A 27806-nucleotide genomic window follows, 5' to 3' on the forward strand; every position below is an offset into this window, starting at 1 on the left:
GGTGCCTATTTGTTCACACAAACAAACCTTAAGCCGCTTAGTGCAGTTTTATTCCTAATTGATTCTTTACCCGGGAACACACTGTGCTGCTGTTTTGTGTTTCACTTTGGAGTGAGCCATATTAACAGCCACACAGTGCTCAGCCCTGGATACAGAGACACCCATGCAAAGTTCCCCTTGCCACCCTGTGCTGCCATGCATCCGCCTGCCAGAGCTCACCCATCTGAGGCAGGTGACAGTGCTTTCCAGCTGGCAGAGGAGTCCCTGGCAGCCCTAACGCAAGGAGAAGCGGACAGGCTGCTGTCTGCCCCGCCGATCACCCGCAGTGGTGTGCCTCCCTCCCGAGATGTGCTGCACAGACGTGCTCTCCCAGATATGGAGCTGCAGAATCCACTCTGCTGGGAAGTACATAAAAACTTCAATTCTACAAATGGCAAGATACAAACTGCTAAAGCCATTATGGTGCCTAAAGGCACGGTCTTCCTTAAGTTTTCTGTACAAAAGAAATAACCATACAGAAAAAAAACGCTCCAAGCTGACAATCAACAGATTTAGATGTGATGGCTGAGGCGGAATAACAACGCCCTGAGATAACTCTCCGCTTCTCCTCCTCTATCACCTTACCTCCACAAAAGCACTCTGAGCTGAGCTCCTCGCAGATGCAGCGCACACAGCCCAGCTGTTTCCCTCATTACATTACAACCCCGGTAAGAAAAGGCAAATTCAGGGTTATCCTAATGATAGCTAACACCTCATAAAAAGCCTCTCCTCATTTACTTTTCCTGAGGAACATCCTTTTTAAAAGGCATTCTGAGCACCCATGAGGAAAGAAAGAGTAGTTTGTAAAATGATATTAGCCGAAATCTTGAAGATATTGAATAAAAACGTCCTGTAGGGCCAGGCCAGCACTACAGCTGCAGAGAGGGGACCACAGTGGGCCCTGGTGGGCGGCGGGACCCCCCACAGGAGCTGGGCTCGGCAGGGGACTGCACCGGGGGGCCGAGCCCATGGATGCGGGGGGTCTCCAGCACCTCCTCCTCACGTTTATAAAGATGCACTCTGCCGGTGCCTCCCTTCGTCTAAGAAGATACTCGGGGGGGGTCGCGTGAATTTATGCCGGTGATGATTACACGTTCTCTATCAGCTTCTCACGTGGTTTGGTGGCTGTTTCTATTCTAACTCCAGGATACGGAGCTCGAGAACGGCTGCACCTGATCAGCGACGCGCAGCCCTGACTCGGCGCCCGGACGACCCCGCACGGCTACAAAACGGAACGCTGTATAAAAACAGAACCGCAGGACGCGGAACCGACGAAGCCCCGAGGTAACTCACTGTCGGTTCCACGGGATCAGGAGGCTGGGACGGACGGGCGGGCCGTTCAGCCCAGCTCCCCATCAGCCGCAGCCATCCCGTGCCCTCCGCCCGCGTCCCGATAACCCCCGGTGCGGTCGCACTCCCCGTTCCCGTCGCCGTACCCCGACGCGGCTCCGTGCGACGCCCGCCGCCTCCCCAGCGCTCCCGGTTGCGGCTCCGCCTTCTCTCCGCCGCGGCCGGGACAGGTGCGCTCCCCCGGCCGGCACTCACCTGCCGCTGGCTGTGGTTGGCGGCGCCCGCGGTGCCCTGCTGCTCTCCGCCGCCGCCGCGCAGCACGGTGATGTGCAAGGTGAGCAGGAGCAGCCCCAGCAGCAGCAGCAGCTCGGCCGCCAGCCGCACCATCCTCTTGAGCCGGGCGGCTTTAGGGCCCCGCGGCGGCGGCGGCGGCCGAGGGGGAGGAGGAGGAGGAGGAGGAGCCGCGGCCGCCGCCGCCGGAGCCGCCGTCGCCGCCGGAGCAGCCCCGGGGTCGGTGGCCGGGACCGCGCCGCTCTCGGCGTCGGCGGGGCAGCGGCGGCAGCAGCAGCAGCAGCAGCAGCGGGGGCCGGCACACCACGGCGGAGCCACGTCGGGGCGGGACGCGGCGGAGACGGCGGAGGGAATCCCGTGGCTGCCCGGCGGCGGGCGGCAGGTAGCGGCGGGGCCGCGGGCAGGCGGCGTCTCCGCGAGCAGCCCTGCAAGCCAGAGGCACCGTGGGCCGTCGGACGGAGGGAGCGAGCGGGCAGCGGGGCCGGGGGGAGCCGGGAGCCGCGAGCGTGTGTATGTGTGTGTGCGAGGGAGGGAGGAGAGGCGGGGGGCGGCTCTCACATGGCGGGGAAGCCCCGAGGGGAGGAGAGAGCGGGGGGCTCTCGGCTCCCCCCTCGCGAGGGGATGGGGGTGGCCCCGGAGCTGCCCCCCCGCCGCCGTGTCCTCGCCCGCCCCGCCGCTCCCCCCGTCCCTCCCTCCCTCCGTCAGGGCTCCCCGCGGCTCTCGGCCCCTCCCGGCGAGAGGGGGGCGATGAGGGGCAGCCCCCCCCCCAACCCCCTCCTCCTCCTCTTCCTCCTCCTCCTCTTCTTCCTCCTCCTCCTCGCTGCGGGCTCCCCGGGTCGCGGGGCTGCGGGAGGCTCAGCCGGCTGCCCTCGCTGGGAGCTGGGTACCTGGCTCCATCTCTCTTCGCTCTGTCCCGGGGCTGGGCAGAGGCAGCACCGCACTCTCTCCTGCCACCGTACGTGCGTGTCGGCTCCGCTGCCGCTCCCGCACTAAGTTTCTCGCCCCCTCGCTCTGTGCCGGGAGAGGTGTGCGGCGGATGCTTTTATAGTGCCCTGCCTCCCTCCCCTGCTGTCCTCCCCCCTGCTCGCTCCCCCCCTTTCCCTTCTCTCTCTCCGCAGCTCCGCCGCTTCTTGCCGTCCCCCTCCCAACCCCGAGCCCCACGGGCCGGGCACTCACTGCACCTTGCGCGGAGCTCCGGGTTGCGGGGAATGCCGCCTCCGTGTCCCCTTGCAGGACGCACGGCTTTCCTCTTTGCTGGCTGTAGAAGTACAGCGGAACAAACGCTGTCTCTCAGGTGGGAGGCCCCCGAATTTAAAGTGAAGTTGAGATTGGAAAGAGATGAAAACAGTTCAGTGGAAATGAGGGTGAGATGACTGCCTGCTGTGAGTCCGTGTACTGTGGTGTCCGATCTGGAAGAGCCAAACTTCTTCCTGAGTGCTGCAGCTCAAAGAAATATGGAAGAGAAAGAAGGTCACCTCACCAAAAATGGGGCGTTGGGAATCTTTGTGGTTGTTCTTCTATAGTTCTGACTGTGACATGTAAAGCAAGGATCTGTGCAACTGGGGCCTGCGTGAGTGAGCAGCAGAGGGCTGTGTGTGGCAGCTGGGAGGTCGAGCTGGTGCCAGAATGGCCAAAAGCAGAAGGAGCGGTCCCCACCCCAAACATTTTCAGCCTGGGAGTGACATCCCCAGCAGTTCTGCTGCAAAGCGAGGGGGAGATGCACTTCCAGAGTGTGGTGCCAGCTGCGACCAAGGCACAAGATGGGGTCCTGCCTGCAGCACACTGCGCCGTTCCAGTGTGTGTGTGTGTGTGGGTCATGGGGAGAGCGGAGCTCACAGGGTGCCTTAGACAGGTCTGGTGTGTCCGAGGGCTGCAGTCACAAGTGAGTCAGAATGCTGGCACGTTCCAGGCAGACAGGTTGCCCTTCCAATGGTAATTCTTTGAACTGTCAGCTGTCAGACTGGGAAGTGGTTAAAATAATTGCACTGAAACACTGTTAGAGATGAGACCAAAAGCCACAGAACCCAACCCTTCAGGTTTAAGGGTTTTTGAACCCGCTATGAGTGCTGCGCTAGGAAGGATCCTCACAGACATCAGTGTCCTGAACACTCTGCTGTGCTCAGCCCCTCTGCCTCATGAGATCACTCCCTGACAAGCACCTGTGCTTCGATGCACAGGGAAATCCTACAAAGCCGTTCCACATTACATAAAGCCCTAACAGCCTGTGGGATGGTCACTTTGGCTCTAAAAGAAGGTTGTATTTTCTTTAACCCAAGCATTCCTTGCACTAATCAAAATACTGAGGAGATAAAAACACTGATGTGCTTCAGATGTCATCGCTTGGACTTGGCTCTCCTGCTGCCATCATTGGGATGCTGTGGCTTTGGGCAGGAAGTAGGGGGCAAGGGAAACTGGGCAGCAAAAAGGCAGAATGGTCCTGCAGGTGTGGCAGGGCCTATCCCTACCTACTGGCTGTTGGTGGCTCCTGGCTGTTGAGGAAAAGTGGAAACTTGGCACATGAGTTGTGTATTTCAGAGCTCAATGGCACAAATCGATGGCCGGGGGAGACAGGAGGCCGTAATACGAAACAGTCCAAGCGACAGCCTGGTGAGAAGCACACACATGGATCTGCTGCTGAGCTCTGGGTAATGTATGTTCTCCCTCGCCTTATGAAAGGCTGAACCAAAAGACATCTTTAATCCAGATGAGATGGGCCCAAGCTGGTGCGCATTTCCTCATGGGACATTAAGTTTTATGCGTTGTACTGTTGTGGAAAGACAGGGATGGAGCAGTGCTTCTATTGGCAGTGAGTGGATGACAGCAAGAAACCAAAGTCCCTCCCACTTGAAAAAGCAGGGACAAAAGTGGCACTTGTGTATGGGGACAGAGCTGCGTGGCTGTATTGGTTGGGAGCAGGAAGCCTGTTTGCCAGAGGTGCCAACTGAAATTCACAAACACTGTTAAACTCATATATGACTTCATTGATGAACTGCAACCTTTAGGGGAGTTGTACTGAAAAGCAAAGGGAAAAGCAACCACGTTTTGAGGACTGTGTCCTGGGGTGATGTTTCAGGGGTCCATTAGGGCTCTGCTCATCCCGTCCACCAAAACAGCACTCTGCAGTCACTGTGCCACTTGCAGTGCTTATGGCCAGCAAGCTGTGTGTGGGGCTGAGTTTACTTTGCAGGGCAAACCCTTCCCCAGCACCACAAGGGTACCTACACTTGGTGGTATGAGTGCCACTCCTGGAAATGAAGCACCTCCCAGCTGAGAAATGACACCGTGTGAAGCCTGGGTGGTCCTGTTGACTGAAATCATTAGGATGTTAATTGCACCCGCTCAAGTGTGAAAAATTCTATTTTGGATGAGTGCCGCCGCCAGGTGACATCCTTCAAAGCTAGCTGAAAGAGAGGGAGGGGAAACATAACATGATGTGATGTAACACCACCATCAATACTTCATTTCAGGAGTGCGGAGGAGGTGGAGGTGGCGGCAATAGATGAACCAAGCATGAGGGCCGCTGCCACTGGTGTCAGAGCACTGTGGCTCAGCTGAGGCCTCCACCTGAACTGACCCAGCAGCTGAAGGATGCAGGTGCTCACCTGTTTGTCCGTGTTGCCTCTTTAGTGTCAGCCTTGCTCCAGGACAGCGGAGGTGCCCTGTTGAGAAGGCTGACAGCTTTTCAGATGTGGCTGCTGTAGCCCCACTGCTCTCCTCAGCTTGCTCCTCCCTGCGCCCACTCCCAGCATGCTGTTGTTTTATCTTTAAGCCCGGGGGTTGCTTTAAAATTATCTGTGATGAAAACCTGGCTCCGGTAAAGTTATTGGCAAAGCTCCCATTGACTTCAGAGGAGCCAGGATTTCACCCGAAGACACTTTGTAGATGAGTGGTGAATGGAAAGCATACATCTGGCTTCCCGAGGGTTATTATAGGTGGTGACGACCTCTGCTCTGGTGAGCGTTGAGCAATGCTGGGTTGACAGTTGGCTAAAGCTTCTCCTGCCTCTTCCCTGGCTTTACTCTATGGCTCTTCTTGGATCCACTTATCAAGGTGGAATTCAATGCCTGTTTGCCCATACTGCCCTTCCCCCAGTGCCAGCAGAAAAAGAGATAGGAGACAGAATGGCTGATGAGCTTCTAGCTCCAACCTCTAAGCTGGGAGCTACAAATGCACACACAGCACAGGGGTCTTTAAAAAAACCCAAAAGCAAATGGAAAAAGAATAACATTCCCCTGATACCAGCATCAGCCTTTCATTGACATGTGCTTCCTTTATCTCAATAAATTACAACTGGAAGAGTAACACCATCTTTTTACAATGTCCCATTAGCTCAACTTCCTTCATACTCAGCCCACCAGCCGGACCTGGTGGCTGGGACAACGTTTCCCAATTGTATGATAGACTGGAAATGCAGTGGCCACTTTGTTAACATTTGAAGTTGAAACGTGTAACAAGTAGAGTCTGAAAGAGAGAAGATGGAAATGGAGAAAACAGCGCAGCCCAGTTTCTTGCCTCTCTTATTTTTAACACTGGATCGTGTTTATTTACTCTCTCCCACATTTTCACTTTTCAGTATGCTGTGTGTTTTGTACTGATGATGGACAGCTGCACCATAGTGTTTGTCAGGGTGCAGTGGTACGTGGCTGTGGGAATCAGCATAATGGGGAAACACTCTCCAAAAGTGCCCGAAGAGCCTAAATTCTGCTGACTTGCACAGGTGCCCTCCACAGCAAGGTTACAACCAACCAACCAGCCAACCAACCAGAAACAAAGAGATAAATAGAGCAGTTTACACCTTCCACACCTATGGTTTCCAGCCCCTTTATTTCCCCAGGGAAAACATCACATTACTGGATTGCAATTGCCTTCTTGTTCAAGGTTGTTTTTTGACACTCTGGAAGTACTTAACAAAACCCAAAAGAAAGCAGAAAGCCGGCTGAGCTCTGGGGAAGGGGAGGGGAGGATTTCACAACAAACATGGTGCTGGTGGGTGAGACGAAGGGCTGTCTCCATTGCAGGGAACCTCACATAAGTAAATAAAAATCAGCTCATTTCTTGTTGGCATCAGATGATGTCACCTGGCTTAGCTGACTTAACACGAAAGGCAGAGGACTGTGCTGGAGCTATGCTGTCAGGGCTGAAGGTCATTGGTGAGGCTGTGCCTCCTGGGTAGCAGCTGCTACAAAGGTGGCAGAAAAAAAGGACCAAAAGGAGAGGTGTTTCACTGCTGTTCCCTTATTTCTGATGCTCTGGTGCTGAGCCCACTGGTACCCTAATCAAGCACAGCGACAAACACTGTGATCCCTGCAGAGCTGTCCGAATGATCTGCTGCTTTGGCAACAGTCTTTTAAAACTGGTATGTTTGCTGAGATGCAGGCAAAAAGCACTTACGTGAAGTGAATCTTCCGTAGGGATGGTGGCAAAGTACTTGGTGCAGTCGCACCTGTTATGCAGCCATGTGGCACACTGCAAGGAAACAGCAGGAGGAGGCTCACAGTTATTGATGCAGGTAAAGAAACCAGGCAAACTACACATGCCCCTTTCTTGGTGTTCTTGAGTGGCTGTTCCTAAAATCATTTGTCCCAGACTACGGACATTTGGATTAGATATTCCTAACAGCAATGGGGCACAGCAGGGCGGGTTTTGTGTCTCTGTTAGCACAGCTTTTAGCAGACTGATGGCCAGGTTAGCAATACCCCAGTACCAACAATGGTAATCATAACAGCAAACAGTGGTAGAGATCCTGTGCAATATCCCAGGCAATAGAGGATAAGATTAATTTGAAAAGTCTTTGCAAAGGATGATGATATTACATTAAGTAAAGAGGGAGACAACAGACTACAGCTCAGCACATGTTCGAGGCAGCTATCCTGCACAGGAGAGGTTTGCTCCTCACCTAACCTGAAGACAGCAGCATGAATGGAACAGCATGGAAAAAGCAATACCTGGAGCTCCACCTTGCTGCCTGCAACAGTTATTTGCTGCTAAGCAAGGACTGAGTTTTTCTGCTCTGTTTACTGGTAACATCCTATGGGAATGAAAATCAGCTTCAGGAGGTAGTGCAAACCTATGGAAATCCTCAAGGGAAAGAGGCTTCAGAGAGAATGCAGCCTGGCCTTGAATGCCTCCAGGGTGCTTTGTCCTTCTACTGCACCAGACATAACCAGTGCCCCTTTTGTGCTGCAATATCCCTCCATAGTTTGCATGTTTCCAGTGCATTTTCTCATATATAGTCTTAAAATGTGGGCTGACTGGGCTTGCTGTTTCTATTGAAGCTGCTGGTGGTTTTTCTCCAGGTGAGTCCACCAGTCTAAGCAAAGGGCAGGGCAATCACCTGGCCTCCTGCAGTTTTGCTTCAGAATTGTCTCTTTGCAAGGTTAGAAATGGGGAGGCTGTTTCTAGTACTAAATCCACAGAGCAGGTGGTCGATAATATCATTAGCTTAACAAAACAGAAAGCTTGTGATAGGTCCCACTATAAAATGAAATTATATCCAAAAATTGAGAAAAGCCATCTAAGATCATCGCATCCAACCTTCAACCCACCCCCCCCCCATGCCCACTAACCACATCCCTCAGTGCCACATCTCCACATTCCTTGAATACCTCCTGGGATGGTGACTTCCAGCACCGCCCCGAGCGGCCAGTGCCAATGCCCGATTGCTCTTTCTGTGAAGAAATAATACTCAACGTGATAACCAACCCTACAATCTTACTTGATAACACAACAAAGAAATGAATTTCAGTGCAGGCAGGATCAGACCCTTGTGCATGAAGGCTCTCTCCACTGTATAGGGAGACGCTAAAAAGATTCTGTTTAAACAAGAAACAACTTGAAACAGAATGAAGAAATCTAAAGAGAGAGAGAGAAAAAAGCCAATTAACCCTCTTTGACTTCTGGTGCTTAACCTCAAGCAGCTTTATTTTTTATCCCCCGGGGGGGTTCATCTGTAAAATGCTCCAGTTTACAAGTGGGTTTAACTACTACATGCTGCTTTTCAACCCCAGGCAGACAGAGACAGATCCAATTGACACCTGCTTCAGACAACAAATGGAACACAAAAGATTAAACTCATTTCAAAGGGTCTATTTGTTTGTCTCTTGTCATGGATTAAACCAGGGGGCCACTATTTCAGGATGGATTCTGCTTTCATTCCAGTCAATGGAAAAAATAATAATCCTATTTGTGTGGATAGGATAATGCAAAGCTTGCCCTTGGCAAGGAGAAGTGCTGGTTGTTGCCGGAGCTTTACTGACAATTCTGCAGTGAGCACGGATACAGTACTTCTGAAATGCTCGATTTGCATGCCAGATGTTTGAAATATGAATATTCACACTTGTAGAACTTTAAACAGAACGATGAAAGTTTACTGAAAAACAAGTGGGAATACAAGAATTTTGGTAAGAATGCGAAGTACCACAGTGCTTTTTAAAAATAGGTCTTCGGTTATTTGATTCAAGTCTAACTCAATTTAGAAAATTCTTCCTGTCTAAAGCAATTTCTGTACGGGGGGTGGGGGAAGAACAGAGAAAAAAATGCTGAAATTATGCCTTTTTGAAACACAAACCAAACAAGGGGGAAAAAGAAAACCCCAAAGCCTGCATCATTGCCAGCAGCTTCATTAATGGACTAACTGCTGAAGCACTCTAAATCAGCTGTGAGTTCCACCACCCCCTGCACACAGCGTGCCGGCTCCAGGCACGTGCACCCCAATGAACTCCGTGCTGTTGGTCGCCCAAAGGGAAAAGAAATAATAGGAGAAAAGCCCAACACAAACATTTTGGCAGCTCCTTGCTTCAAAGAGAACAGAACTTGTGTCTGCGTTCTATGTATTGTGACAGCCCCGCTTCCAACGCACACACACAAAGTAGGCGGCGTGCACAGGGGAGCTCTAACTCGGAATTTCCTGCCTCCTCCAACAGCGTTAATGTTCCATTAACAAATAATTCTGGGTTAAACATTATTTTGTAGCACGCGTTTACCCAAATGCTTTAAATTGCACTTCTGAGGCCAAAGGACACATGGCGTTGTGTCAGATCAACCCTTCTGGTTTGGCAAAGGTGCACACTCTCTGCAGGTAGAGCCCATGCACGCCACACACATGGTCTGATTTGCAGGAGCAAGTGGTACTGGTATTAAGCCCCCCTTGCTGACAACCTCACCTTCTTTAGGGCTTTCATTGATTTAACTGTTTCAGTTGTACCTTTAACTGGAACAGAAATTCTACGTGCAAAGCAGGCACAGGACATAAGAGGGCTGTAAGACTGGGTCATCCCAGGCTGACAGTACAGGTGTAATTGGAGGGATTAGATTTGGAGAGATCAAACTGGATGCATGTGAAACTAAAAGCCGCAGAGTGCTGGTGTGTTGGGTGACCCAAATGGTAGCAATGACTAAAGGTGCTGAGCCTGAAACCCTCAGGAATCCCAAAGAATTTCACCTATGTTTACCATTAAGCACAGTGGCTCTGATTCTGCCTTTAGCAAACTCGTGGCAATACTCTTGGAAACAGTTGGGCTACAAACAGTTCTGCTTCCCAGAGTGTGGCGGTTCCATCTCTAATGGCATCTACTTATTGCAAATGTCATTACAAAGTAAAATAGTTGATTTGGTCACAAAGGAAATAAAGCACTGGAAGCGTTACATGACAAGAGATAGGATACCTCTGCAGTCAGCTGGCATTCTTCAGCTGTTTCAGCAAAATAACAGACAAAGCCTTGCAGACACAGCCTTGCAGAAGGATTCTCACTAGTGATTATTTATGAACTAAGCATGTAGAGAAGACAAAATTTTACCAATGGCCAAAAACTGCTTAAAAAGTAATCCAGAACCAGCAGGATAATGCACACACATGCACATACATAAATTAGACTTCTGTGTGGAGCTCTGGGGTGCCACACCTATTCTCTACTTGGGAAGAAGCTGAGAAGCAATGTGTTAAATTTGGCAGATAAAACAAAACTTATTCAACTAAAAGTGAAAGGAAAATGGGAACGGGTTTCCTTCTGAACAGAGAACGCAGCAGTGAAGGAACTGAGGTAGAAGAATGTAGGAGAAATGACATAGCAAAAGTAAACCTCTACCAGCTTGGGTCCCATTGAGAACAGCTGAGAGCTGGCTGTGGAGGAGTACTCAGGCGGAAAAGCTGTGATGTACAGAGAGAAAATTATGCTGAAATCTCTTTTCTCAATGATTTGAGTCCTCAGAGCTCAGGATGCAGTCATCTCAAGACTAATTAAAAAATAAACTAGTGATGGGAATGGAAGGATCCCCATTTGACTTAATTATCTAGGGCAAGGAGAAAACATCCCTTTCATCCAAGGGTTGCATAATTGTCCATTATGGGCTAAAGTTTGGCTTCTTTAAAACAAGTGACAAAACTCATACTGAATTAAATGGAAGAAGGATGTGACCCATAAGGGTTCAGTCCTTTTGAAGCATCCGATCTGTTGATCATTGACTAAAAGATCGTGGGAAAAATAATTCATGGCTTTCAGTGTCTGATAAGCCTCTCTTCACTTCAACACTATCAAACAAAACCAAACCGACCCCCCAAAAAAGCCTCACAACACCAAAAAGAAAAAAAAAAAAAAGTATCTACAGGTATATAATGAAATGAGAATATGGGAAATCCAGAAGCAAACAGCACTCAAAAGACTGGTCAAGGTTATCACTACAAATAGAGAAACCAGTCTTAAGAAACCAGCAATAGTCTGTGTTAGGCTGCTGAACTGGATTTCAAATTACATTTTATCCAGAATGATTTCTTTAAGCTTATTTTTAGCTTCAACCATGTGAGAAGCACATGGCTCCATAAATACATTTCCCTCAGGAGTAAGTTAGTGGGGAGGGGTGTGTGGGAGGAAACAACCTAAACAGTTCATTTAAACTTACTAACTGTGTGAAGAACTTTATAGCTTCATGTCTTAAACATTTGTCATTAAAGTGTGATTGACTTTCATAATAACACGCATCCATGTACCAACAGTGCATGGGACAGCAGACTGATGGAAGGATTCACACAGGCTCCTGGTAGCCTGCAGCATCCCCGGGCCCTTCCCAGAGCTGAAAGAGGGGGAAATGATTTGTAAGAACTTTTTGATGCTGCTCTGGCTCTGAAATACTCCACAGAAGATCTTGTCTCTTCCTCTGTTCACCTATGGAGGCTTTGGGAGAGTAGGGTTGTGTGCAACCTTCCTGGAACCACTCTGGAAAACTGTTAATAAGAAAAAAAGGAAAGGAAAGAACAGTCATTAGCTAATGATCATATATGTCCATCAAATATGAAAGGAGGGAGCCACTGAGTGCATACTTGCCGTTCCTGTCAAAGAGGGACATGAAGAAAGACTTGCGTGACATAAAATGATTCTTGTTTTCCTGGCTACGTTCTACAGATCTTACAAAAAAGCACTGCTTCTTCTTCAAACCTCTCCTCTGGGTGATGCCAAAGGTCTTGTGCAGTTGGACAAAATCATATCCTCAGTCTGCAAATGTTTTGCTTAGGTTGTTCTCCCTAGCTTTAAAAAAAAAAAAACAAAAAACAAAAAACAAAAAAACCACACCACCACCAACAACAAAAAAGCATTGTTTTTGTATTGCTGTATGACACACCTTGGACTTCCTCTCATGGATGATGCACATAAAGGTTAAAGTAAATGCAATCACTATGAAATCCAGAAAAGGGATCCCATTAGCTGAAATGCAATGAGCTGTATTTTTTGGTTTGCTGCAGTCTGGACTTCATCTCCCCCACTGAATATGTCCATGTGTATATCTGCCTACAAACTTATTTTTTTCTCTTAAACTCTGCAGAGAAGTTTATCTTTGGTTACTTCTACTGTGGACTACTGGCTTTGCCTCTTTTCAATCTACAGATCAAAGACGTTATATAAAAACAGTGCAATTATGACTAAGATAAACACTTTAAACTCTGTTGCTGTGATTTCATCCAGATTTTTTTTTCTAGGTTTGCATTAACACTCGAGTGACTCAATCAGCACCGGTAGCAGTAAAACACACATTATAATCCCCCGCTGATCCATCATTTTCATTTGTACCAAGAAGACTTAAGTGGTGCTGTTTGCGTTTTATTTCCTTTTCCTAGCCTCCATCAAAAGTACATGCCCTTCTGCAATGTACACGTGATACTCAGAAATCAAAAGAACAACTAATTAATTGCATCCCACCTCCTCATGTGGAAAATGGATCTAAACGAGCATCTGAAACACAATGTGTTTGCTTTAAATAGCCAAACGCAGAGGGACCAGAGAGATCTGTGGGGAATTTTTGGCACCATGTGAAGATTCTTTCAGCCCTCGAATCCCCCACCCTTGAATTCTGTGGTGGGTTAGAAGGGAAAGGATATAAAATTGTGGAATTTTTTTTAAAGGCCTTTCTCTTTGTTTTCTATTCTCCTTGGCTGCGCTCTTATATTTTAATACCGTATAACAGTAAGGAACAAGGAGGGTCATTCAAAAATATTTTTTAAATGTTATTAAAAACAGAACTGCCTTTTGCTGCTGCTGGACCACATTTACCTACGGAGTCCTAAAATGGCTGAAAGGGCTGCAACCATCGCTGCTTCTTAAGGCCTCTGAGGGTTGCCAACCCAAGTCTGAACGAATGCAGGCGGTGGAGAATGGTAGTCCCATACTGGGTTTCTACATGCTGCTGACCACTTTGGTGTCAAGATACTTCCCAGGGGTCCAAAATTAGATACCAGCACCACTTTCTTCTGAACAAAGGAGATGCCTTGCTTTGGCCTGGCCTTCCACTTACCACTCTTTCATTAAGGCATTTTTAACTTTAATTCACCATGGTGGGATGGTAGCATGAATTTAAGAGCTTTGGTGAATGAAGAGTGGATTGCTGTTCTGATGTGACTTAGTTCTCTTGTTTCTATGACTACATTACATGAATGTTGTGACATTTTTTGTGGTCATACATATACTGCACTTTTAGTTTTATGCATTAGGAAAAAAGAGCTGTAAATGCCTGAAGGAACTCCTGGAAGAAAAGAGAAGGGTATAGGGAATATGAGGATTTAGAACACAAGATTTAATTCAGAAGTATCAAGGCTGGCTCAGCCTATTCCAGTAAAGGTGGTGGGATGCCTACATTTGCTTTTTCTCCCCATGCTGTATGTTCTCAGCATCTATAACCATTTGCACAGATCAGCAATAAAGCCTCCAAACACTGCAATAGCAGTTTTCTTCCACGTGTGAGGATTTCTATTGCTTGCCTATTTTGTAAAGGATTATGTAGTTCTCAACTCCCCATCTCCAACTTCTATGCCATGGGCAAGACATCCAAATTTGCATAACAGAACTCAAAGCCACTGGTCTAACTTTTTGAGAACAAGCAGATAATCCAAGTGCCCTGCTTACTCATACAGCCCCAGCTACTGGGAACTGAATCACTGACCTTATCTTATATACAACTCAGAATGCAACACGGAGCTATTAGGAACTCTAAGATCTATTAGCAGACAGATATAAAAGCAAGTAAACAAGAATTAAGCATAAAAGTTAGAAGTAGATAATTATAAGAGGAGAATTTTGCTTTGTTCATTCACAAAAAACAAACAAACACACAGCAACACCAAACAGCAGTATAAAAAGAATGGTGATTTGGCTTGTGTAATGCAGGAAGATCTGTCTGAGATTCTCTGTTACTAGTTTTGACCTTGGGGAAAAAAAAAACCACAGCTGTCTCAGATGATTGGAGGAAAAAAAACCCAACAAATCATTAAGAAGAGCAAAATGCCACGTTAAAAATGACACAAACCATTCTCATTAGAACCTACATGTCCCAGATTGTGCTCTTCAATGTAATTACAATGAAATACACATATACATTTTTCTCAAAAGAGTGGGGAAAAGATTACTTCAATAAATACCATAAATCTCCCAAAATAGCTTCTTGTCCTGAATTATCTCAGGACAAATGTCCTGCAGAAATTACAGCAACATCACAGATATGCAGAGTGAGTATCTTAGACCAGTCAGGGTATCTATTATTGCTCGTTTTTATCTTCCTCTAAAGGGAAGGAAGCTATGTTTGACCTCTAAGGAAGGTCAACAACTTAATTATTGTACTCAAGACAAAGCTACTCTGTGCACAGGAAATGAAAGCTAAAGAGACGCGCTGAAAAGAAAAGACATTTTCCTCTCTTAAATAAATGAGACCTGCATAATTCAATATTGTTTTCATCCTGATCAAGAGCTGTGGCTGGATGCTAAGTGATGTGCATTGGGAAAAACAGGGAACTCAGGAGCCTTTCTGGGTTTGCAACTCAGATGTTGGGGTAGACAGTTAAAAAATATAACTATATGGAGAGAGCTGTGGTAGCTGTTCTTTAGTTAGAATGTCAGATCATACCTGTGGTAAATCCCCATCGGAGGAGCTGGCTGATCTTCATTTTTGACAGCTTGCCTGCTTGGTGATGACCCAACAGGATGATGTTGAGAGCACACCGGTGACTTACAGCTCAGTTGGTGTCTTCATAAGTCAGGAAGAACTTAGGAGCTTCTATTTAAAAATATATATATATGCAAACGAAATCTGTAAGGCAGGGCACCTGTGGAAAAATCTCCACAGGTCATGAAATAATAACAGGCTTAATTCTCTCTCACAAGAGAAATGGCTGTAGCTTGCACAGATAACCTGAATTCTGACTTTTCTTACCTGACACATTCTTTCATATATAAAATGAACAACAACCTGAGCAGCTCAGTCTTGAAGAGTTTATGAGTTTCAAGAAAACAGTGATCTATCCAATCCAAGGTTGCCATTTAGCCAAAAGATCTTCAGTGATATTCTGAACTTATTGGTTGCCACGCAGCCTTCTTCTCATACAACTGGCAGAACTGCCATGAAACTGGACTCCTTGTCAGGCAGTTGGTGCAAAAACCTGCAATGTTCACAACCACAGGGGCTTCACTTCAGATAAAACATCCCAGATGGGAAAGCCCTAACTAAGTTCCAAGTTCAAAAAGGGATCATTTCTGTTTTATTCCCAACTATTGGGAATATGGTAAACTCTCTAAAGCAGGCAGATTTTTCATTAAGGTCGCCATGGTGGCTGAGAAGTGAACGGTCTGGCTAACAAGAATGACTGATGATACAAATCTAACAGAAACACATTTTAGGATGGCTGGGATTGGATTTACAAATCTATGTCTGCATGTATGTACAAAGCCCAGAGCCTGTATCTGGGCCTAGACTTTCACAGTCAGTGCTTCCACGATGCGACCCATCACTTGTAGTCTTTGGCCACCAACACATGACCTTGTGTTTTGCTGTTTTAAAACACACGTTCAAAGGGGGCTAATTTACCAAGTGATGCAGTTTGCCTTGCAGATTTGACCCGCCTTGTTTATTTACCACCAGAGTATATCTGCAACTTTCCCAGCAGATTATTTTTTCTTTCAAATCCTTGATAACAATGATGAATAGCCCAGGGATGAGAACAAATCATTTCAGAACCTTGATAAAAATACCCTCCTGATACATTTCTGTCCTGGTATATCAGTTTGATCATTTAGTATCTGCTACATTGTGGGTAGTGACATTTTAGGACAATTTAGTACAAGTACAAAACTATACAGGATGAAAACTACAATGATTGGTGTCATTATGTCAACATTTCTTTAACTAGCTGTTGATTGTTTAGCACAGCCGATTTTCTTACAATTGTCTCAGCACTGATGTGAGGTTAAGTGGCCTATATCTGTCTGGGCACACAGGGAAAAGGGGATCACCTCCTTCGTCCTTTTAAAATAATGAAACATTTGTGCACTTCAAGGTCTCTGGAATTTCCCCAGTACCTTATGAAATCAGGGGCTCAACAAGAGATGCTGATATAGAATATGGCCTGCTACAAGCAAGAGAAAAAAAAACCTTGGCCTTAAGGCTTGGAAACAATTTTGTAACTCTTAGCTTCAACCACATCAGTGTGGAAATGGGTAGTATTTGTTCTTGTGGGTTAGCAATTGGTCCTGGTTTTGATTCTGATGTACTCAGCTCCCTTAAAACAACATCAAATTTCTGCAATTTACATCCATCTAAAATCTCCAATGTCAAATTACTGAGTTGCACTGACTCCAGCAGCACCATGATGTGGCATTACCTGGCTTCCACCTGTTACAGTAAATTTCCTGTGTTTGCGCTAGAGTGGGCCCCAGCTTGCAAATATCAGCAGAACTTGCCTGAAGTGCAGGTTTTTACGAGGCTGCCTGAAGTCGACAGTTTCACCTCGTTTTGAGTTTCATTAGGAAAGCTTTGCTCCAGTTACAACTTTTTTTAAGGGTAATGGGGCATCACCACACCTCTTTGCAAATGGAATAAAAAGCTGTTCATCCTTCAGCAGGACATCACTACACAGAGACATCCCTGGGAAACCATCTGACAGCAGACATGGTTCCCAATGGTTTTTGCTTGATCTAATTTTGAAAGCTCAGAGAGAGTTTTTGCTTCTTCCCCTTTCACACTGAATGAATCAACTCCACCTTCACTTTCCCTTATTTTCAGGCTGTGCATATTAAGAGCCATATTTGTGGGACAGTGGATTTGCTCTGAAGACACAGAGTGCTCTCTGAAATCCTGACAGGTAACAGATGGCAAAGAAAAGTTGTTGCTGGGTACCAGGGGGTAGCAGTCAGAGGATACAGCCCTAAGGAAAAGTAAGAAGTTAGCTCTGAAGTACAAGTCACTACGTCCAGTTGATATTTCTCCCAAGAACACAGGTGACAAATCTATTAAATTGAAAGCTCTGTCTTTTAATAATAAAGTCATCTGAAATCAGATCCTTAACTCCAGCAGAAAAAGGGTACTTGAACACTGATGATACATTAGGAGAAATCCTGCAAGTGAGAAAGCTCTTTGATTAAAGATCTTTCTTGAAGAGACTCCCCATAGTGCGTTCCCTCATGCTTCTGAACAAAGACATACCTAGAGATCCATCTTGTCTTATTTTTCTCCTCAGAGTAGATCATATCTATTTGCTTACGACATTATTTTCCTTTCATCAAGAAAGATGGTTTTCACAGATACACTATTTATATGGGCTCAGGGTCAATCTCTGTGCATTTTCTTCCACCCCTACTCACAACAGAAAGAAAATTGCATAATAACAGAATAGATTTCACCACTACTTTTAGGGCTGATCCAATGTCAGCATTTCTGTTTCAAGAATAACTCCCACTTTCAACACCACAGAGGTAGAACTGGTCTTTATTCTTCATTAAATATCTAGCAGGCAATACTCCCTGCTGAAGCGTGTTAGGGTAAGTAGCTGTTGAGATCAGTTGGATAGAACTCGGTTCACACCATGATTTCTTACAGTTCTTGAGGACTCTGAAGGCTAGTTTCCTCGTGTAAAGCTGCAAATGCACTTATAGAGATGGATTTCCTACTCTTTAGCAAAGCCTGTTGTGATAGGACAAGGAGATGGAGCTTCAAAGTAAAAGAGGGGAGATTTAGATTGGATATAAGGAAGAATTTTTTACAGTAAAGGTGGTGAGGCACTGGAACAGGTTGCCCAGAGAGTTGGTGGATGACCTGTTCTTGGAAACATCCTAGGTCAGGCTGGATGGGGTTCCAAGCAACCTGATCTAGTGTTGGTGTCCCTGTTCACTGCAGGGGGTTGGACAAGATGGCCTTTAAGGGTCCCTTCCAACTGATTCTATGACTCTGTGATTATAAGAGGAATCATAATGGTTTAGAGAGGGATGGAGGACTCCACCATAGACTGAGTCTTATGGTTTGTTATAATTCATTTATGCCCTATAAAGTTCCTTCTTCTCCTTACATGGTGTTTCAGGACATATCCTACATTTACTTAGGATTTTTCATTGATGTCCTTCAAATTCATAACAGAAAGATTGTGCCGAACAGTGGCATGATAGTTCAAGCAGTTCCCTCAGGTTCTGGACATTTTTGCAAAGACTTCACCCAACACAAATTTGAAAGCATTAGCTGCAATGCACAAAAAGTGCAATCCAAGTGTAGCCAGACAGAGATAACCAGCCTCTTTTCAAAATGACAGCAATGGAGTCACCGAGCTGTGGGGTCCTGCAGGCCTGTTATTCAGGTCAGGAGATGGACCCACCTGTAATAACTCCATTCTTCATCTAATTTTACTTTAACCACATCCCTGTCTTCTCCAGCCTAGTTGAGTGTCTGCTTTTAACAAAATATGCTGGCTCCCTCTTTTTGTATTAACTCTGCAGGCCTATATTTTTAATTATTTATTTTTTAAAAGTAAATCTGTGAAGAATATTTTTTGTCTCCTTTCATAAGAAAAGATGGCATTAACTGTAATCTTGGTGCATTGGTTGCCAGTAAAGTTTCCTCCTGAAGTATAAAAAGACACCAAAAATCAGTGTGTTGCACTGACACAGCCCTGATAGAGCACTTTCATAGCTGTGCTTCCTGTGCTTCTTGTTTGCAGAAAGTGGCTAACTCTGGCCATGCACACATAGGCAAATACATCCGTTTCTGCCTGTAACTTGTGTCTTGGGCTGCAGCAAACAAGCACGGCAATTTATACCAGACACTGGAGAATATGAATATTTTCTTTACTACTCAGCTCCAGGAAAGGATAATTACTGTAAGCAAAACCAGATGAAAATCTGAGAATATTTTATGATCCACTTTCATTATAAAAAATCTCTATTAGCCTTAGAACAATGGGGCCAAATTCACACTCAGGGTAACATCACTGACATCAGTAGAACTCTAGAATTAATTTAGCCCATGGGATCTACTTGAAGATATAACATACTGTCACAGGGATGACAGCCAATTTCTGTGGAGAAAAATCTTTCTATACTGACTAATTAAGCATTAAAAAGACAGCACAGCTGTACAAGCAGTAATCCAGTGGGCTGGATCTTCAGCTGCAACTCTGCTTATGTCTGTGCACTAAAGCTGAATTCTAACTACCTGAGACTTTGGCCTGATGCCTTTTCCAGACCAAAAGGGAGATCACAGAATAAATATTATTTGGCACCGGAATGATGCTCGTGTGACATTCAGACAAACAAAGAGAAGGAGAGTAGGAGGCAGAATTTAAGAGGAACCAAGTAGCCAAAGATCTGAATGAAATGCTGACAGCCCTTCCTAATCCTTACTGATCCAGTCTTCTTTGCCTCTCTCTCTCATTAAGCAGTTCCTGAACCACAGTAAGCTGCACAACCAGAAAAGCAGAAGGCTTTATTTTTTTTTTTCTGTTTCTCTCGTTATTTATTTATTTTTAAACTGAAAATTCTTGTCCATATCAGTGATGACATTTTAATGAATCCATCAATCACTACAAACTCCAAGCTAGAATCCCACATAGAAGAGATCTATTTGTAATACGTGCCCTAAGCCCATACCTAACAAAATTAGTTCTCAGACAATGCAGGTCTTTCATTGCCGTCTCCATGGAATCGTAGACGATTAAGCTGGACAGGGCATCGTGGGTCCTCAAATCCAATCCCCTACACCTACCATCGCTCTATCCCCGTGCTATTCCCTTGAGTGTGTTACCTAATCGTCTGCTGATGGATTGTGACCCACCTTACAACTTCTCTTCCACTGGCAAGTTTTCACTGTGCTTTGCCTAAGCCAATTCTTGATCACCCTCACAAATCTCTGGTTCCTTATATCAATGTTTTTCAGGGTGTTCTGAGTGCTGTCTCCTCTTTCCTTAATTACTTCAGGTCTTTCCAATATTGCTTCTTCTTTACTCATTTTCAGTGCTGCAGGTCCTATTTCAAGGGCAGGCCAGCAAAGGCTGCCCGCGACCTCTGCCACCACAATGGGATCCTTGGGGCACATTCATAGCCATATCATAAACTTTTTTAGCTGCTTCCATATGCAGAAAATTCTCCAGGCTCCTATATCACAACTCGATTCTTTGCTTCTATTTTATGGCTAACAGACCTGTTACAATCTGCTTTCATTATCTTTGCAACCTTTCTCTTAGGTTGGGGAATAATTTCTCTCCCTTTCTTCTTTGCTACTGATACGTTTTCCTTCTCCAGTCAAACAAACACACTGATCTGCTTCATCTCTCCTGCAGTAGCCAATTCCATCCTCTCTCTTGCACTTGCATAGTCTTCTTCCATAGGTGATTATTTTCACTTTTCTGTGCTCCAACCCTTCTTCTTCAGAAGGTGTTCTCTGGAGTTCTGCAGTCTCCTCAGGTTATTCCTCAACCACAGCTTTGAACTCCTTCATGAATTTGAAAGTACCTCCACCTGACTTGCATTGTTTTCTTCATTACTGTGATAAGATTATGTTTCATACTGAGTATGTTCCCTTGTGTGCCACACTGCACTGATACGTCACTGGGAGCTTCTGTAACCATCCATCATCTTTGTAAACTCCTTCCTCATTTGATCATTTGAAATACTCCTTCCAAAGTGCCTAACAGAGTTAGGTACCAACATTCCACTGACATTTACTAGGCTCTAGGTGCATAGCCTAACTATGCACAATTGAGAAACAGAAGACTATCACGAGCTGTTAAGCAATAAAAATCCATGCAACACGATCTGTTGTGGTTGAACACTTTAGTGAAATCCTGGATAGTCATTTGCAAGAAAGCTGACATGCAGAGTTTGGATTTAATCTCACATTTCCACTCAAACTGTGGCATTGTTTGAACACAACAGCTTTAGGATCCTGGCAAAAGAGTAAAACTGTCTGAGCTGTTCCACTCTGGTTTGAATTATCTCTCTTTTTATTTATTTATTTTCAGCTTTGAAGTCTGTGTACTTTAAAAATCAATGAACATCATATTAACAAGCAGACGCTAATTACACTTTAACAAACTGGAAAGGCTCGGCTACAAATCTTTGTAAAGACAAATTCCCATTTTATAAAGCTTCCTGGTCCAACTGGCATCATTGGAGCAAGACAAAAGGATCTGTTTTCCAGAATTTTTTTTTCTATAATTTATAATGAGTCCTCACCACTGTACCGTCTTGAAGATTAGGTCTGGTAAGCAGAGTACTCATGTCTTGCACAGGATTAATGGAGAAAAGAAAAGATTGCTCAGGTAATGACAACACTTAGCACTTTCATAGCTCTTCTCATCAGTTCAACTTTGTGTTCTACAAATAAATCAGATTCACTACCACAGTTTTACAGAGGAAAAACAGTGAGGCAAAGACCATTAGTGTGTCTCACCTACAATTACTTAGCAGGGCAGAGACAGAACCAAATGGATTCTTTTAGACTCAGCATAGAGATCTGGTCCATAGGTTACACTGGTTGGTTGAGAAGAGGAACTCTTAACATTTGGGTGCTGGAATGTACAGTGGGAGACAGAGAGTTCAGATTCACATGTTCTGCAGATAGAGAAATGCCTAAAGTATGCATACATAGTCCACGAATTGTGAAAAATATCGTGCCTCTTCTGAGTGCACTGGCTGGAAGCAGCTGCACCCTTAGTATGAGGGATTTTTCAGAAGCGGCTCCCACATGAAAGTAGGATCCCCAGCAATGTGTACAACAGTTTCTGTATGGTGCAGAGAGCCAAGGCATCACGAGGTTTGTGTGGCAACACAGGGAGAGTAGGACACACAGCATACTGGTGTCAGAGCAAGCTCCAGGAATCACACGGTGGAAGCTGCGCTTTTGTAACATTCCCATTGATTTCATCACTTCTGTGCTATTTCAGAACAGCTGCTGGAAAGGACAGATGATGAGGAACCTACTTCAGACAAGAGGCTACCTGCAGAACAGCAAAAGCCAGCCTGTGCCAAGAGCCATTTACTCACTGCCTTGGACTGCAGAGGGCATCATGCTGGATACCAGCAGGCTCAGCAGCCTACTTCATTCTGTGCTATCACCAGATAAAACACACCTGCTGCTTGCTGTGCTGGGAATAGAAATGGAGCTATGGTAGGTAAAGGCTACAAACTACTTACCTTCAAAGGTCCAGCTTTCGTGACAACATCTTCTGGTTGAGCTTGTTTGTCAGAAAGAAACTTATCTGTTGCAATAATCTACAGAGCATATTCTTCTGTACCTGCAAAAAGAGATCCACCTGCAGCACTGGCACCTCAACAAGGATGCCCAGTAGGGCATCACAACCATCAAAGACTCTGCGCACGATTATCACTAGCATCACCTCTGAACAATTTTCAGCTCCAATGCTGTTCACTGCAGGTGGTGGCTCAAGCATCAGTGCAAACCTGGTTATCCCTGCAGCTCAAGTTGTTTAACTTGGGTGTATTGGCGGTAACTATACAGGTGTTAACAAGAATGGCAGCTACAAGGATAATAGTAGAAGTACAGAAGGTATAAGGAAGAAAAGGGAACTCACCAGTGATGACTCTAGAAGCTGAGGCAATCTTCACTGGCGAGCGATCTCCAAGAGATGCTGCCTCAGTGAGGGTCAGCCCTTAAATAAGTTCTCAGAGGAGGTGGAGTCGAACTCCACCCCTCCAGGGAGCACAGCTACATAACTTTCACCTGTGCTCCCATAGCTGACCCCACACTTGCCTCAGCTGATTAATCAGTGGTTCACACTGTGATTACCAATCTCCCATACACTTGGGTCTACTGATAGTAACTAATACTTCTTGGTCTTTGTGCAGCATCTGGAATGTGTGACTATCCATAAAACATAAGAGAATACTGTCAGGAACATCTGCTATAGACTCAGTATATTCTGCCTTCTCATCATAAACAACTTGGAGTCACACATGGGGTGTAACATCTCTTTTTGCCTGACTCACAGTCACCATTTGAATATCAAAGACCAAGTTTTCCTCAAACCTGATTTAAAAAAAAATGGGGAACTCTTTCAATGTTAACATAAAAAAAATGGTTTGCACACACTTAAATCTAGGCTGAGACTCTGTACTACCACGTCTCTCCAGATCATTTACCTCTCCATTACCTTTCCACTGGACAAACTGGATTTATCATTGCTCCCTTGCTATGTCCCGTCAGTGAGTCAAAAGAGACGTGCTCAGCTATTTTGTGGCTGCTGAGCATCCAGTCCAATTCAGACCCCATGCTCTCATTCTGATGTTGCTGAATTCCTATTTTATGTGGTCATTTGTGTGGTTATTTTGGAACTGCCCTGAGGGGTCTGAATCTCCGTTTTACTAATGGAGAGAGTGCGACTGGCCTGCAGCAAGCACAACCAACACTGGATGTATGAGTAGACAAAGGAAACATCAGGATCTGAACTCCTGGAGTCTGGAATGTTCAGTTACCAATATTGGAATGGCATCTGTCATTTCTCAACCTGGAGTGTGGCTTCTTTAAGATTTGGTCCTGATCTGTGTTTCAATGTGAAGAACAATTAAACTTTAAGCACAGATAATAAGCAGATTATCGTATATTACTTGATTGCTATTGCATTTCTGAGGAGGCTAGAAAACACATAATTAAGGAAATACTTTTAAGGCAGGCTGCTTTTCCTACATTGTTGTTTTTCCCCATCTCAGCAGGACAGGGAAATACGCAATGCTCCTTCAAGCAAACACATTTTAGAAAAAAGAAGAAAGAGGGAAAGAAAATTCAAATCCTACCTTAAATAAATTGAATCCCACATCATGGTCCTCTGTGAAGAGCAGCAGCTGTGAAACAGTCTGGAGATATCGGTGCTCAGATCCCCCAATAACAGATGCAGGCAGCTCACCTCACACTGACAGGTTTCCCTTATGGTTGCTCCAGGTTTAAACTAACAGTATTGACTTCAAAGCAAGGTTTAAACTGATCTACACCTGAGTGAGTAATGGGTCAAACCCACTCTTGGTTCATCAGCTTGTGTAGTTCAGATGTGGTGCAGCTGAGAAACCTAGCACCAGCAGCAGGAAACTTCTATGTGAAAATGGATGATTAAAGTATGAGGGAGCTGACGAGGATAACAGGAAAATGAGGCAGAGAGGCAATGCCTACAGTCCAGTGGTAACACATTTCAGAAAAGAAAGAGTAATGTAAAGAGGGAGAAGTGGGTGGCAAAACCACCTTGACAAATAAGATAAGCTCAGGAAATTAAGGCTTTCTAAAAGATGAGGTGGGATAAATCTACAGGAAAGAGCAAACAACTCAGCTGCTTTGTCAAACAGACAAACTGGAGTCTTCCCTAGCAGGAATGTCAATTGAGATTTTAGGTAAGGTAACAAGATGCTGGGATTGTAGTTTGCCAGCAAAAAGCTGGTGTGTGCATACTTACGCTTCCTCTGGGTTAAAATATGGCAACTTGAGCAATTCTTATTTATTGAAAACAGTTCTTCAAGACCCTCCAATACAGTTACAGAGAACTACGTCTCCCAAGAATATTCATGGTTGAAGGTGGAGTATATTGCAGGAAATGTGATCCTTATGCTAGATGTGCTAATTCCTTAATAAATATTCCATCTTTTTTTTTTTTTTTATTTTTTTTTCCCTAAGCTAGCTAAAATAGGGTCTTCCAAGTGGTGATCAGCTCTAAATCTACTAAAATTGATGTAAATCTGGAAAATCTCCACTGAAATTACACTGGTAGAACAACCAGTGCCAGACCATAACTCAGCCTCATGGGGAAAAATCTAAGAGTCTGGAGTTCCTTGGGTTGTATTATTGCACCAGTGGGGCGGGGATTTCTCCCAGAACGTTCCCCAAGTGCAGGGATAGTCAGCCCGTACTTGCTCTAATGTGTAAGGGATGGAAGAAATCAGAAGAAAGCATATGATAAATCAACCAGCAGTCTCTGAAAAATAGCTGTCCTGTCTCCTTAATATGAGAGAGAGTAATGTTCTGAGGGCACAAGGAATTCAGCCTTAGACAGAAAACATTCCCCTATAGGGGGACAAAAAAATGATCATTCTGTAGCTTAATCAATCTCAGGCCTCTCTTTGAGGAAAATAGCACGCTGCCTGCAACAGCATGTGTAATAATGCTTGCTGAAATATAAACTACGGCCAGACACCCCAAGATGGAAGGTCAGAAGTCAACTGAGGATCTGGCCGCAGATGTTCGGCAATGGAGATCAAAATGCAACATATCACGCTCAGTACTTTTCCTCGAGGAACAGGTTGTGGCAATTTCTCAGCTCATCTCCTTTGCGGTAAGTGCACTCACCCCGCATGTAGCAAAGCTGTAAATCACAAATCGCCAGGTTACTTAAAGACAAAGTCCACTTTTCCTAATTTCTCCCTGTCCCGTGTCTGAGCATTTTAATATTTATACAGTGAATTTGCTCTCATCCACAAACGCAGCTCCCTTGGACCTCTGCAATGCTTTTCAAGACTATCTACCAGAGCAAAGAATCATATGACACCACTTAGTCCCGCCCTAGCCCTTGATATATGTTTCCTAAAGCCAACATCTGATATCATGGAATGTGTTGTAATCAGTTCTTAAAGTTATAGCACCACTGGATTTTTATTAACTTGCATGACAACAACAACAAAAACCCAACAAAAAGTGGCCCCTCATAACCAATCAGCCTTGTTATATCCTGAAAGCAGCTTTAACAAGCAGAGAGTAATATAGTGTAATTGGTACTCCGCAATTTAATTGTACTGTTCTTAAATCTAATATTGCAGCTGTGGGTTAAGTTTACACCACAGCTTTCAAGAGAACATGAAAGTGTGGTACATCTGTGCAACAGAAACCTAAACATCTCTCATCTGATGTGTTTACAATGACATTTGATAGTGTGGAATGGTTTGGAGTTCATTCTTAAAGCTGCAGAACCACTTTTCAACACCACAGAAAAGGGAAAAAGCTACAATCTCCCTCCAACGACCCAGCCCACACGAGGCTGACAGTTCTGCTGCTGAAGGCACTGCTGGGAAGCTGCAGACTACAACATTTCCTCCAAGCGTCTCTGAGCATTTGTCACTTGAGCAGTGGAAAGGAGAACAAGGACGTCTTCCTCTCAGATGACATAATCAATTATTTGTAAAATAAACCACTCAAAAAGCCTGCAGCTCGACAAGCAAAACAACCCCTGACCACGCATAAACCAGACAAGAACATTTCAAGAGATGTTATTAGGTGGGTGACCTTAGCACAGTTAGGAATGGCGGAGCTCTCAATTTAACAGCTGGGAGAACTGCTCATGCTATCCTGAACGTCACGTTCTGTATAACTAACAGCTTGGGCATTATGTACTTGTTAGCGAATTTATTAAGCCCATAAGTAGGTCAGGAAACTTAGGAACGGGCTCATAAATGTCATCTGCAGTTTGTGAACTGCGAGTATCTGACTGTTTTGATCAAGGTTTTTACGGGAAAGTTAAATGGTTATTAAAATTATTTACTGCTGCTACATGAAAAGGGAGCACGCCTGCTGAGGAGCTCTCGTCGTGATAAGATGGGGAAAGCTGTAGGTCAAATGCATTAGAATAAAAGCATTTCTTTATTTCTAAGCCCCGACTTTTGTATAATATGAGGCTTACAGTATATTCAAGTGACAGAGAAAGGGTCTGTGGAGGGGAGGAGAAATTCCCCTGTCCCATAATCTGTTGTCAGAAATATCTGATGAGGTAAGTTAAGTTTTCGTGTTCTCAGCATTAGCCGCCTTCTAACTTATTTTTTTGCCCCTGGAAAAAGGCACAATAGGGCAAATTAGTTAAGAAGTCACTTTCTGCTCTGTAGCAATCCACAGCGATGTCTTGATTTATGCTCTTCAGCAGACAGAATTCAATTTCACTGATGAAGCTCAGTTATATTGCCATACTACACTGAATCCATTTGGTTTTTAACCTTTATTCTTTCAGTTAAAATTAGGACTATCTGAAGCCTCTTCATAAAAAGGGGCCATAACAAAAGCTGTACGCTAGCAACATGATCAATGGATGCATTCATTCTGCATAAAAAATACCATAAGAAGAACAGATCTCCTGGGAGGCAAATCTGTATCAATATTTCAGTCTCTTAAATACAGAAATTTGATACAATAAAATGCAAAAACCAAGCTTTCCCTCCTTTCAATTAACTGAGAAACAAAAATTGTCCTTAGAAGGGAAGAAATGCATTCATATTTGGTTTTTGGGTTTTCCCCCCTTTCATAGCATCATAATGTTCTCTTCATGGGCGGAAAACTTAATCTTCAAATTCAAACCGAGTTTCTTCATACAGTTCAGGATGCGATGACTTGGAAAACCGTGAATATTTCAGTTGTAGAAAATCACCCAATTCATCCAGAGCATTCAAAACCTGCAAGAACCATCACACTGTGTCAGT

At 44.9% G+C, this 27806-nt stretch overlaps 2 protein-coding genes and 3 long non-coding RNA genes across 9 annotated transcripts in view; 2 read left to right on the forward strand and 3 right to left on the reverse strand.

Moving 5' to 3' along the window:
* ISM1 (isthmin 1) overlaps nucleotides 1-1782 on the reverse strand; it is a 35442-nt gene extending 33660 nt beyond the window's left edge. Inside the window, exon 1 of the mRNA XM_015857141.2 lies at nucleotides 1585-1782. Coding sequence (XP_015712627.1) covers nucleotides 1585-1716 — 132 coding nt within the window. The 5' untranslated portion in view covers nucleotides 1717-1782. The remainder of the gene's footprint in view (nucleotides 1-1584) is intronic.
* On the forward strand, nucleotides 999-23063 carry LOC116653154. The gene is made up of 3 exons (XR_004306558.1): nucleotides 999-1323; nucleotides 17152-17230; nucleotides 22295-23063. It is a non-coding gene; the product is annotated as an uncharacterized LOC116653154 (long non-coding RNA).
* LOC116653152 lies at nucleotides 2413-8706 on the forward strand. Its single transcript, XR_004306556.1, has 2 exons — nucleotides 2413-5001; nucleotides 5088-8706. It is a non-coding gene; the product is annotated as an uncharacterized LOC116653152 (long non-coding RNA).
* LOC116653153 lies at nucleotides 7012-10713 on the reverse strand. Its single transcript, XR_004306557.1, has 3 exons — nucleotides 9398-10713; nucleotides 8226-8288; nucleotides 7012-7086 (listed from the first exon to the last, which is right to left on the reverse strand). It is a non-coding gene; the product is annotated as an uncharacterized LOC116653153 (long non-coding RNA).
* Nucleotides 23064-25973: 2910 nt separating the features above from the next.
* The window catches only part of SPTLC3 (serine palmitoyltransferase long chain base subunit 3), a 189743-nt gene continuing 187910 nt past the window's right edge, over nucleotides 25974-27806 (reverse strand). For all 5 annotated transcript variants that reach the window (XM_015857154.2, XM_015857148.2, XM_015857153.2 and 2 more), the window contains one exon: nucleotides 25974-27779. In XM_015857154.2, the coding sequence (XP_015712640.1) occupies nucleotides 27666-27779 (114 nt within the window). In that variant the 3' untranslated portion in view covers nucleotides 25974-27665. The remainder of the gene's footprint in view (nucleotides 27780-27806) is intronic.

This window comes from Coturnix japonica, chromosome 3, assembly GCF_001577835.2.
Source record: "Coturnix japonica isolate 7356 chromosome 3, Coturnix japonica 2.1, whole genome shotgun sequence".
In the NCBI taxonomy this organism is placed as follows: domain Eukaryota; kingdom Metazoa; phylum Chordata; class Aves; order Galliformes; family Phasianidae; genus Coturnix; species Coturnix japonica.